The sequence below is a fragment of the Dendropsophus ebraccatus genome, chromosome 4, assembly GCF_027789765.1.
Source record: "Dendropsophus ebraccatus isolate aDenEbr1 chromosome 4, aDenEbr1.pat, whole genome shotgun sequence".
NCBI classification, from domain to species: domain Eukaryota; kingdom Metazoa; phylum Chordata; class Amphibia; order Anura; family Hylidae; genus Dendropsophus; species Dendropsophus ebraccatus.
In genome coordinates, this window is record NC_091457.1 from 10589292 (window position 1) to 10601953 (window position 12662).

Consider the following 12662-nt stretch of genomic DNA (forward strand, 5'->3'; position numbering starts at 1 on the left):
CAATGTTACAGTGGTCATATGTGCATAACATAGTAAACACAAGATGATCTGTAAGTTCTCTATATGCTCGAAAATTGGACCACTTAAAGGGGAACTATGAGCAGGTTAGATGAATCTGACCTGCTGATAGCCCCCTATTGCGCACGGGGCACTGAGGAGGAAGGTAAGTGTGTTACCTTCCTCCTCTGCACTGTTCCCATGCTGTTAGCAATGTAATCCTCGGTCGAGAGCACTGCCCCACCCTCCGAGTACAGAGCCGGCCTGCTCTTTCTAATGATAATCAATTGAGCGGGTGGGACAATTTCTCACTATGGAGGTGGGCAGTGTTCCTAAAGGTGCTCCGGACCGGACCGGAGTAAACTGCTAACTGCACGGGAACACCGTCCCGTGCCCAATAGTGGGCTATTAGCAGGTTAGAGTCGTCTAACCTGGTGATGGTCCCCCTTTAAGACCCTATTACACCAAACGATATTGGTCGTACTTGGACAATTATAGGCCATTCTGGTGTAATAGGTTACATGCACAATGTCGGCTGATCGTTGTCTTTCAAGATCTTCAATAAAAACCATAACAGATGCCCTAATATGTTGCATTGCTCTACACAGATCCAACCCCACCGGGAAACATAATCATAAACCAAATTGGAACTAATACCTTGACATTATCATGGGGACCCCCAGTCTATATGAACAGTGTGTCTAAGTCTTATAATACAAGTTATGGGACTTCTTCAGGACCTTGGACTAGGAAAAGTAACACAGAAAATGTCACCACCCTCCAGTACCTGACATCTGGGACCAACTACTCCATATCTGTGGTCACAGTCGCAGCCCGGGGGTATGGGAGCTCACCGGTCACCACATCTGTCTATACAAGTAGGTTCCATAAGCAATATTTCCTGCTGTCGCTATTATTATTGTTGTGCAGTTGACAAGTGCAAAATACTAATGGAATGGAGGTGTAAGATAATAACTTATAATCATGTTTGCCATCCTGATAAATCCTTTTGAAAGATAATAGAGCATAGCATTGATCAGTGGTATTAGCGCTCTGCTACTACAATCTGACTGAGGCAGACTCTAGTAACAGATTGGTGATCAGGCAGCATAGAGGTGAATAAAAGATCCTGGGGTTACTATTGGACAGTGCCATAAATCTCCTCTGGGCTATGTTCACACTACGTAAAAGTACGGCCGCTGTTGCCGATGGCAACAACGGCCGTACTTTTACCGTGGTGGAACAATGCCTCTTGTTCTATGGGATCCCGACCGGAGCGTACACACATCGTACACGCTCCGGCCGGGATCCCATACGCCGCCGCAAACAACTGACATGTCAGTTTTCTGCCGCAGGAATTTAGTGAATTCCCGCCGCAGAAAGACCTGTCAGTTCACACAGTGAAGCAAGCGGCTCCGGCTCACTGTGCGCTATGGGAAGCTCTGATGCGGGCGCGCGCTGATGCGGCCGCATCAGAGCTCTGCGGCCGAAAGCATCATCCAGCCGGTACTTAAGTACCGGCCGAGACGATTCGGCCAGAGACCGGCCGTTCCGTGACCCGGCCGGTCTCATACGTAATGGGAACATAGCCCTACAGTGTATTATACATCTCCTCCAGCGTTGCTTCATGTTTTTAAGGATATGCTAAATTTAGAGATAGCTTAATAAAGGACATATACAGCCCAAATTTTTAATTTTACCAGGGGCGTAACTACCACCATAGCGGCTGCTATGGGGCCCAACACATCAGTGGACCCAGTGGTTCACTCCTGGAATGGATCCCCTGAGCCGCCATCATTTGCAGCCCCTGGTGGTTGAGCACGCCTCCCTGGTACTACAAATGTCCTTTTAACTGCAAGCGTTCTCGGCAAGCACTTTCAGTTAAATGTTATGACTACACTTGTTGGGTTTATGGTCAGTAGGGGAGGGAAGGGGGGGCCATCAAAAGATTGCTATGGGGCCCAACCATTTCTAGTTCCACCCCTGGTTTTCACTCTCCTACCCCACCCATGTCTTGTCCTGCGCTCCTGCAGCCACATAGACTGAATTACAATCATGTCATATATCCCAATACGGTTCACTGGGACTAATTATTATTATTATTATTATTATTATTATTATTTCCTGTTTTCTTTTTCTTCTTATTCCAGAACCAATGCCGATAAAATCCCTCATTTACACTATTGTGACTCCATCTTCTGTGTCTCTGACGTGGAGTAAACCTGATGAATATCAGACGTCTTACAGCTACAGAGTCCAGACCAATGTCTCCTCATCATCCTCAGTGATCAATAATACAATAGTGACAGATAATTCAACTACAATAATGAATCTGACCCCAGGAGACACATATACATTCATGGTATATACAAGAGCTGCCGATGGCCTCACTGAGTCAGACCCGGTGTCACTATCTACATGTACACGTGAGTACACAATGCCTGGAGCTAGTCATTTATGGTGCACCTATAGGTTTGGGTTTCATGGTGACGCAGCATGGGGTTTATTTTCCACGGCATAATCTATTGTAGTATTGCAGTTTTCACACTGGCCTCAGAGGTCACAGGCCACAGATCAGCAATCATCTTATTATAAAAAGGATTACAGGTATGGTGGAGTCCTTTTACAGGGCACGATATGGAATTGTGTATGGACGCAAATCAGTGCCGCTTAATGAGATTGTCTACCAGTACCTTTACAAGGCCAGATATATTGTGTGTCCAGGTCACATGAATGATCGCTGTATTATTTGTGCGGCTATTACATGTGTTGTTATCGGCTGCACATGCTGTTTTCACGCAGAGAGATGTGCGGCCAATAACTATAATTTCTATGTCCCAACAAAAGATCAAATCAGCCTAGAAGCAATCGATTGCTCGCTCCTCGGTTGATCTCAGGCACTTTTACATGGGCCAATTATTGGCTGAATAAGCGTTCCTAGTAAAAGGGCCTTTATATCCAGGTTTCTGCAGTAAAGCAATGGCTATTGCAGCAGATTAAAAATTACTGCTCCCATAAATATGAAAAGAAAATGACAGCAGATTATAAAATATTTTATTTCAGTATAGATTTTTATTAAGCTAAAAAAAACATACATTTCCTTTGGGCTGATTAGATGGTGATCGGTGCAGAGTCCGAGACGTGGCGCAGGAAGGTGACGCCAAGGTGGCCCAGGAGACTGCTGCACCAGGAGAATTAACACTTGTTAAGAGAAGGAGATGGGAATTGTTTCACTGACTTTATTTTATTGGAGGAAATATCTGATGTTTTCTCCTTTCTTCCTCAGTTCCTGCACAGGTTTCCTCCGTCTCACTAAACAATTACCAGTCGGTTGATACTCTCGGAGTCACATGGACGAAATCTGGAGGAAAAGTGGGTTATTATAACATGAGTCTAACAGGGGCCGTCAGTAATATAACACTAACTAGTACTACCCAGGTGACTGTCCCAGGATTACTACCAGGCAGAGAATATAGCGTCACTGTACAGACAGTCAGTGGGAGCTGCAGCCAGACATCTGCTCCAGTGACAGAGGCCACATGTGAGTATCCTCAGCATCTCATCTATAGTCACTCTATATAATCCTCCTATCATCAGTCCCCTCTGTTACACACACTATTACCTTATTACACACTTGCTGTATATGTTCTCACCCGTCTGTATCTCTCTCCTCCTGCACAGATCCAACCTCACCTGGAAACATAATCTTTACCACAATTACACCAAAGACTCTGACATTCTCCTGGATGGAGCCGGTGAATATGAGCGGTGTGAATAAGTCATATAATATAAGCTATGGGATATTCTCCTCATCTAATACAACCGTGACAGGTAGCACAACAAATGTCACCACCCTCCAGAACCTGATATCTGGGACCAACTACTCCATATCTGTGGTCACAGTCGGAGTCCGGGGATATGGGAGCTCACCGCTCACCACATCTGTCTATACAAGTATGTTCAATGTGTTCTTGCAAAACTATAATAACTGAAAGAGGAACTATCAGCAAGTTGGATTAATCTAACATGGTGATTTGTCCCTATTGCACAGGAGACACAGAGGAGAAAGGTATGTCTCTTACTGTAATCCTTGGCACCATTCCCATGCACTTAGTCATTTACTCCCCGGTCCGGTAAGAGGAGGAGCACTGCCCATTTCCATAGCGCCAATCCAGCCTGCTCTATAGATTATTGTTAGATTGGGCAGCAGGAGGTGGATCGTCACTGGGGGCGGAAGTGCTACTAATGGTTTTATCGGACAGTGGAGTAAACGACTAAGTGCACTGCAGAGGATGAAGGTAAGCGACTTACCTTTATCCTCGGAGTCTCCCTCAATAGGAACATATCAACAGGATAGATTAATCTAACCTGATAATAGTTCCCCTAAAAAACTGATATTAGACTAATATTTTTTTTTTTTAAAATGCATTAGCTTCACTGTATATGAGTGGTACAGAATAGCAGGGATGTAACTCTATTATAGCCACAGTATTCAGGTTGTTACTTGTTCCATAGACCAGTCTTTACAGATCTCTACATTTATAAATTTGTCATAATCTTCTTAATCTTAATTTTGAACATTGTTTGTACGTGATGATTGACAACACTTGTTTTCAGACATGCAGAAAATGCCCAAAAAAAAAAATCTATGAAAAAAGTCAAGAATAGGAGAGAGCAGAAAAGTTTATAACATGGAAGGATTTAAGATGCTGTCAGGGCTAGGAAACTGGACGACAATAGACAGGTGATGCACTGGCACCCGACCCATTGTCCCTGCCCAATTGCCTCTACTGCCCTAGGCGGCAGCGGACAACTGGTCATCAGTCCCTAGCCTGTATAAGTGTACACCAAACGATGACAAGACAATACAAAAACACAGTGAATCAGGGTCAGAGGTCCGGGTCGGCAACTAGCGGTCTGTGCAGTACAAAGATGTAATCCGAAGGAGTAGTCAAAAAGCCAAAGCCAGCAAAGTCAGGAAACCAGTAAATACAGACCATGAACAACAGTAGATGAAGATAGACTTGGAGGTACGAGCTTCTATTGCAGGCAGGGAATGGCAGACAGGGGAACAGTTTTATGGAGGCTGGAGTCCCAGCCCCTGGAATGATTGGGGACTGAGGCTCCAGCCCCCAACGAAGACTGAAGCTGACTGGCGATATTGGCCGTCAGTCAGCATAAACCTAATGACACACGCCCAAGCCACTCGGCTGGGGGTGGTGAAGCCCCAGCCTCGGCAACATAATAGACATCAGTCAGTGCGTCTCCAGCAACCAGGTCGGTTTGTAGCTAGGGACGCCGCCGGCGTGTTCCCTGTTGCCAGGGACGCCATTGGTGTTCACAGGGGGGAGGCCACATGCATATAGTTTCTGTGATTTGTCAATGTATTGATCGTTGTCACCCTCCTACCCCACCTATGTCTTGTTCAGCGCTGATAGATCCTCCCGCAGCTGCACAGACTGAATAACCATATGTCATATTTCCCAGTCAGTTCACTGTGACTGGCTATTTGTATCACTTCTAATTTTGATATATATCTATTTTTCTTTTTTTAATTTCAGAACCAATGTCTATAAAATCCCTCAGTTACACTAATGTGAGCTCATCTTCTGTATCTCTGACTTGGAGTAAACCTGATGAGTATCAGACGTCTTACAGCTACAGAGTCCAGACCAATGTCTCCTCATCATCCAATACAACAGTAACCACTGAATCAGCTACAATATCGGGTCTGACCCCAGGAGAGACATATACATTCATGGTATATACAAGAGCTGCCGACGGCCTCACTGAGTCAGACCCGGTGTCACTATCTACCTGCACAGGTGAGGACACAATGCCTGAATCTAGTGATTTACTGAGCACCTATAGGTTAGGGCTTCAAGGTGATGCAGCATCGCCCATGAGTGATGGTGAAATCACTATCACAAGTTGCAAGTGACCCAATATTTTGAGAGGTTTTGATGTTAGCATGATCCATAAGGAAACTTTGAGCTGCAACAAGCATATGATGACTTAAAGGAACTCTATTGTTGCATAAGTTTTTATTTTTAACCGTTCTTGATTATGTTTCTTTTCCCTGGCATGATAATCTATTGTAGTTTTGCAGTTTTCACTCTGACCACAGAGCCAGTACTATTAGTCTTTCCGCTCCTGTCACGTGTGCTGTATACATTGGGGCAGGATCAGTAGTCATCTTTTATCACAGAAAAGAGCTGAGCTGCAGTTACACCTCGCCACCGCTACACAGTGAAAGGAGACCAACTCTGTACACTGTGCTGCGGCTACGAACAGCTGATCATCGCGTTATAGTGTGTCCAGTTTATTTATTTAATATGCGGAGAGGGGGTGGCATATCTGAAATTTTATCGTTTTTCTTCAGTTCCAGAAAACGCTGTCAACGTCTCACTGAACAATTCCCAGTCGGTTAATACTCTCAGAGTCACATGGACGAAACCAACAAATGGAAAAGTGGATTATTATAACGTCAGTATAACAGGAGCTGTCAGTAACACAATACAGACTACTACTACCCAGGTGACTGTCCCAGGATTACTACCAGGCAGAGAATATAGCGTCACTGTACAGACAGTCAGTGGGAGCTGCAACCAGACATCTGCTCCAGTGACAGAGGCCACATGTGAGTATCCTCAGCATCTCATCTATAGTCACTCTATATAATCCTCCTATCATCAGTCCCCTCTGTTACACACACTATAACCTTATTACACACTTGCTGTATATGTTCTCACCCGTCTGTATCTCTCTCCTCCTGCACAGATCCAACCCCACCTGGAAACATAATCTTTACCACAATTACACCAAAGACTCTGACATTCCCCTGGATGGAACCGGTGAATATGACCGGTGTGAATAAGTCATATAATATAAGCTATGGGATATTCTCCTCATCTAATATAACTGTGACAAGTAGCACAACAAATGTCACCACCCTCCAGAACCTGATATCTGGGACCAACTACTCCATATCTGTGGTCACAGTCGGAGTCCGGGGGTATGGGAGCTCACCGCTCACCACATCTGTCTATACAAGTAGGTTCAATGTGTTCTTGCAAAACTATAATAACTGAAAGAGGAACTATCAGCAAGTTGGATTAATCTAACATGGTGATTTGTCCCTATTGCACAGGAGACACAGAGGAGAAAGGTATGTCTCTTACTGTAATCCTTGGCACCATTCCCATGCACTTAGTTATTTACTCCCCGGTCCGGTAAGAGGAGGAGCACTGCCCATTTCCATAGCGCCAATCCAGCCTGCTCTATTGATTATTGTTAGATTGGGCAGCAGGAGGTGGATCGTCACTGGGGGCGGAAGTGCTACTAATGGTTTTATCGGACAGTGAGTAAACGACTAAGTGCACTGCAGAGGATGAAGGTAAGCGACTTACCTTTATCCTCGGAGTCTCCCTCAATAGGAACATATCAACAGGATAGATTAATCTAACCTGATAATAGTTCCCCTAAAAAACTGATATTAGACTAATATTTTTAAATAAAATGCATTAGCTTCACTGTATATGAGTGATACAGAATAGCAGGGATGTAACTCTATTATAGCCACAGTATTCAGGTTGTTACTTGTTCCATAGACCGGTCTTTACAGATCTCTCCATTTATAAATTTGTCATAATCTTCTTAATCTTAATTTTGAACAGTGTTTGTACGTGATGATTGACAACACTTGTTGGCTCAGATGGGGCAAACACATTAATAAGAACATTGTGGCTATTTCCACCAGCTTTCTTTGCCCCATATAAACACATATTCCGACACCCAGCTAGGTCATTGTCCACTAAAAGGGTAGCGATTCAGACATGCAGAAAATGCCCCCAAAAAAAATCTATGAAAAAGTCAAGAATAGGAGAGAGCAGAAAAGATATATGGAACATGGAAGGATTTAGGATGCTGTCAGGGCTAGGAAACTGGACGACAATAGACAGGTGATGCACTGACACCCGACCCACTGTCCCTGCCCGATTGCCTCTACTGCCCTAGGCGGCAGCGGACAACTGGTCATCAGTTCCTAGCCTGTATAAGTGTACACCAAACGATGACAAGACAATACAAAAACACAATGAATCAGGGTCAGAGGTCCGGGTCGGCAACTAGCGGTCTGTGCAGTACAAAGATGTAATCCGAAGGAGTAGTCAAAAAGCCAAAGCCAGCAAAGTCAGGAAACCAGTAAATACAGACCATGAACAACAGTAGGTGAAGATAGACTTGGAGGTACGAGCTTCTATTGCAGGCAGGGAATGGCAGACAGGGGAACAGTTTTATTGAGGCTGGAGTCCCAGCCCCTGGAATGATTGGGGACTGAGGCTCCAGCCCCCAACGAAGACTAAAGCTGACTGGCGATGTTGGCCGTCAGTCAGCATAAACCTAATGACACACGCCCAAGCCACTCGGCTGGGGGTGGTGAAGCCCCAGCCTCGGCAACATAATAGACATCAGTCAGTGCGTCTCCAGCAACCAGGTCGGTTTGTAGCTAGGGACGCCGCCGGCGTGTTCCCTGTTGCCAGGGACGCCATTGGTGTTCACAGGGGGGAGGCCACATGCATATAGTTTCTGTGATTTGTCAATGTATTGATCGTTGTCACCCTCCTACCCCACCTATGTCTTGTTCAGCGCTGATAGATCCTCCCGCAGCTGCACAGACTGAATAACCATATGTCATATTTCCCAGTCAGTTCACTGTGACTGGCTATTTGTATCACTTCTCTTTCTGATATATATCTATTTTTCTTTTTTTAATTTCAGAACCAATGTCTATAAAATCCCTCAGTTACACTAATGTGAGCTCATCTTCTGTGTCTCTGACTTGGAGTAAACCTGATGAGTATCAGACGTCTTACAGCTACAGAGTCCAGACCAATGTCTCCTCATCATCCTCACTGATCAGTAATACAGTAGTGACAAGTGAATCAGCCACAATATCGGGTCTGACCCCAGGAGAGACATATACATTCATGGTATATACAAGAGCTGCCGATGGCCTCACTGAGTCAGACCCAGTGTCTGTAACTACCTGCACAGGTGAGGACACAGTGCCTGAATCTAGTGATTTACTGAGCACCTATAGGTTAGGGCTTCAAGGTGATGCAGCATCGCCCATGAGTGATGGTGAAATCACTATCACAAGTTGCAAGTGACCCAACATTTTGAGAGGTTTTGATGTTAGCATGATCCATAAGGAAACTTTGAGCTGCAACAAGCATATGATGACTTAAAGGAACTCTATTGTTGCATAAGTTTTTATTTTTAACCGTTCTTGATTATGTTTCTTTTCCCTGGCATGATAATCTATTGTAGTTTTGCAGTTTTCACTCTGACCACAGAGCCAGTACTATTAGTCTTTCCGCTCTTGTCACGTGTGCTGTATACATTGGGGCAGGATCAGTAGTCATCTTTTATCACAGAAAAGAGCTGAGCTGCAGTTACACCTCGCCACCGCTACACAGTGAAAGGAGACCAACTCTGTACACTGTGCTGCGGCTACGAACAGCTGATCATCGCGTTATAGTGTGTCCAGTTTGTTTATTTAATATGCGGAGAGGGGGTGGCATATCTGAAATTTTATCGTTTTTCTTCAGTTCCAGAAAACGCTGTCAACGTCTCACTGATCAATTCCCAGTCGGTTGATACTCTCAGAGTCACATGGACAAAACCAGCAAATGGAAAAGTGGATTATTATAACGTCAGTATAACAGGAGCCGTCAGTAACACAATACAGACCAATACTACACAGGTGACTGTCCCAGGATTACTACCAGGCAGAGAATATAGCGTCACTGTACAGACAGTCAGTGGGAGCTGCAACCAGACATCTGCTCCAGTGACAGAGGCCACATGTGAGTATCCTCAGCATCTCATCTATAGTCACCCTATATGTTACACGCATATATTTAACATTTAATATTATATATATCCTCTCTTATCTATGTTCTTATATGTATAAACAGATCCAACTCCACCACAAAACATAAGGGTCAACAATATTGGAACAAATAGCCTGACATTATCCTGGATGGAGCCACTATATATGAGCGGTGTGAATAAGTCATATAATATAAGCTATGGGATATTCTCCTCATCTAATATAACTGTGACAAGTAGCACAACAAATGTCACCACCCTCCAGAACCTGATATCTGGGACCAGCTACTTTATATCTGTGGTCACAGTCGGAGTCCGGGGGTATGGGAGCTCACTGCTCACCACATCGGTCTATACAAGTAGGTTCAATGTGTTCTTGCAAATGGCTCTGCTATTAGCTGATTAACTGATGACTTTGACTCTTACAGTTTAGTGGAAGGGAATTTGGTTTAATTGGTAAGGGAGATGACTACCTGAGAGAACACAGTCCAGTTACTATATAACTCTGCTGTTGAGGACCTTTACAGTTTGCTTGTTGTGACTTGACAAAAGAGAAGAATTGTTCTCGCAGGACAACTCTGCAGATACCCAGAGGGTCATATGCAGGAGCACAACTGTCGACGTGACAGCTACCAGTAATCAGTACCATACATGACCGCAGATCTAGAGGAGGATGGCAATGCCAGGGGGCCCAGAAGCAAGAAGCAATTTCTCCAACCCTGTAGTAGACAAAGAAGAGAACAAATTATAGTTTTTTGCAGAGTGGAGCGGGACCGTCTTGAGAGATGACTTAGCTGGGTAGCTTGCAGCTGCATGTCTGGGAGAATAACAGGAACAAACATGCAGGGACTGACAGACATGAGCCCAGTCTCCTAAAGAGACTAACCCCCTACTTGCTTAAAACCACCCCTATATATGTTACTGGTATGGATCCCATTGGTGGAGAGACATGAGATGATTAGGGTTTTGGCTTAAGGCCCTATTACACGAAGTGATTATTGGCCGTATTCGACATAAGATCTGGGTGGTGACCAGACTGACATTATCACATGTAAGAGAGTTAGTGTGGTATTATGAAACAGAACACGTTGGTTAACCCTTGCACAACCAAGGCCCTTCAGTGTATGCTATTGGCAATATAGAAGTACATACAGGTAATACATGGTTCCCCAACATAACATGGAATAAAGTGCTTTTCAGCCACCAGATAATACTTAAAGGAGTAGTACAGCGCTGACTTTTTATTTATTTATTTTTTAAATTGGTCACCACATGACAAATTTATATAGCCTTACTTATTACCTTATTACCTTTCTTTCCGGCATCCAGTGTCCAGGTTGGCCGGCCCCACAACACAAACCCCCACAAACCCCCTATTAATAGTTGTCCCCCTGTTACCCCACCTATGTCTTGCCCCAGCGCTAAAGAATCCTCCTGCAGCCGCACAGATCATCTGTTAGAGACTGAATTACAGTATGTCAGATATCCCAGTATGGTTTACTTTTTCATTTCATGTTTTTATTATTTTAGAACCAATGCCGATAAAATCCCTCAATTACACTAATGTGACTCCATCTTCTGTATCTCTGACGTGGAGTAAACCTGATGAGTATCAGACGTCTTACACCTACAGAGTCCAGACCAATGTCTCCTCATCATCCTCACTGATCAGTAATACAATAGTGACAAGTGAATCAGCCACAATAATGAATCTGACCCCAGGAGAGACATATACATTCATGGTATATACAAGAGCTGCCGATGGCCTCACTGAATCAGACCCGGTGTCACTATCTACCTGCACAGGTAATAGGGTTGTGTCCAGAGTATGCTATTTGTAAAAATGACATGAAAAGGTTTCTTTTCGTAAATGTATTTTTACAAATAGGTGTCATAGACGCTAACATCCTGACAGCTCCTTCCCTCTCTCTGTCTAATGGTCCTACTACACGAAGCGATTATCGGCTGTACTCGGACGATTACAGGCCGTTTCAGCCAATAACCAATTGGTGTTTAAGGACATGTTAAAAGACCCCGATCAGCTGACATGCACCATGTCGGCTGATTGTGTGGTCATGCTTTACTTTGAAAGATGCCGATCATGTCAGCGATGGTCTGCTGCACGTCGCTCCATGAAATATTAGATCTAAGGATCGTTTGGGCTCCTATACATGCTCACTATTTGTTCGTGTAATAGCACAGGCAGCGAATGAGGGGAAAGCGAGTACTGACCTGACAGGTTGGCGCTTGCTTCCCCCCAGGGGCGGATTAACTTTACCATAGGCCCCGGGCTGTTCACCAAGCCTGGGCCCCCCCCACCCCACTGTAACTATGGCAGCAATAGCCTGGCATTCATAGTACGGGATAGATAATGTCATAATGCTCTGATCTGTGCAAAATTGTGGTAAAACTGTAGCCAGGAGACAATACCAGACAAGACCAGTTTATTCAAAAACTTTTTTTTCCCTCCGGAATACCCCTTTTAGAGACATCCCCCCCTTCAGACGTTTATGCTATATATATATACAGTGGCCACATATTAAGGCTATGTTCACACTACGTATATTTGAGGCTGTATATTTGAGGCTGTATAGCAACCAAAACAAGGAGGGGATTGAAAACACAGAAAGGCTATGTTCACATAATGTTGTAATTGAGTGGATGGCCGTCATTTAATGGCAAATATGTGCTGTTATTTTAAAACAACGGCTGTTGTATTGAAATAATGGAAGTTATTTACCGTTATATGGCGGCCATCCACTCAATTACAA

At 44.3% G+C, this 12662-nt stretch overlaps 1 protein-coding gene across 1 annotated transcript in view; it reads left to right on the plus strand.

Moving 5' to 3' along the window:
• LOC138789200 (receptor-type tyrosine-protein phosphatase beta-like) overlaps positions 1–12662 on the plus strand; it is a 56668-nt gene that overhangs the window by 19567 nt on the left and 24439 nt on the right. Inside the window, exons 13-25 of the mRNA XM_069967806.1 lie at positions 606–875; positions 2148–2423; positions 3284–3538; positions 3679–3951; positions 4049–4066; positions 5559–5822; positions 6380–6637; positions 6778–7050; positions 7148–7165; positions 8776–9051; positions 9609–9866; positions 9978–10250; positions 11422–11697. Coding sequence (XP_069823907.1) covers positions 606–875; positions 2148–2423; positions 3284–3538; positions 3679–3951; positions 4049–4066; positions 5559–5822; positions 6380–6637; positions 6778–7050; positions 7148–7165; positions 8776–9051; positions 9609–9866; positions 9978–10250; positions 11422–11697 — 2988 coding nt within the window. The remainder of the gene's footprint in view (positions 1–605; positions 876–2147; positions 2424–3283; positions 3539–3678; positions 3952–4048; positions 4067–5558; positions 5823–6379; positions 6638–6777; positions 7051–7147; positions 7166–8775; positions 9052–9608; positions 9867–9977; positions 10251–11421; positions 11698–12662) is intronic.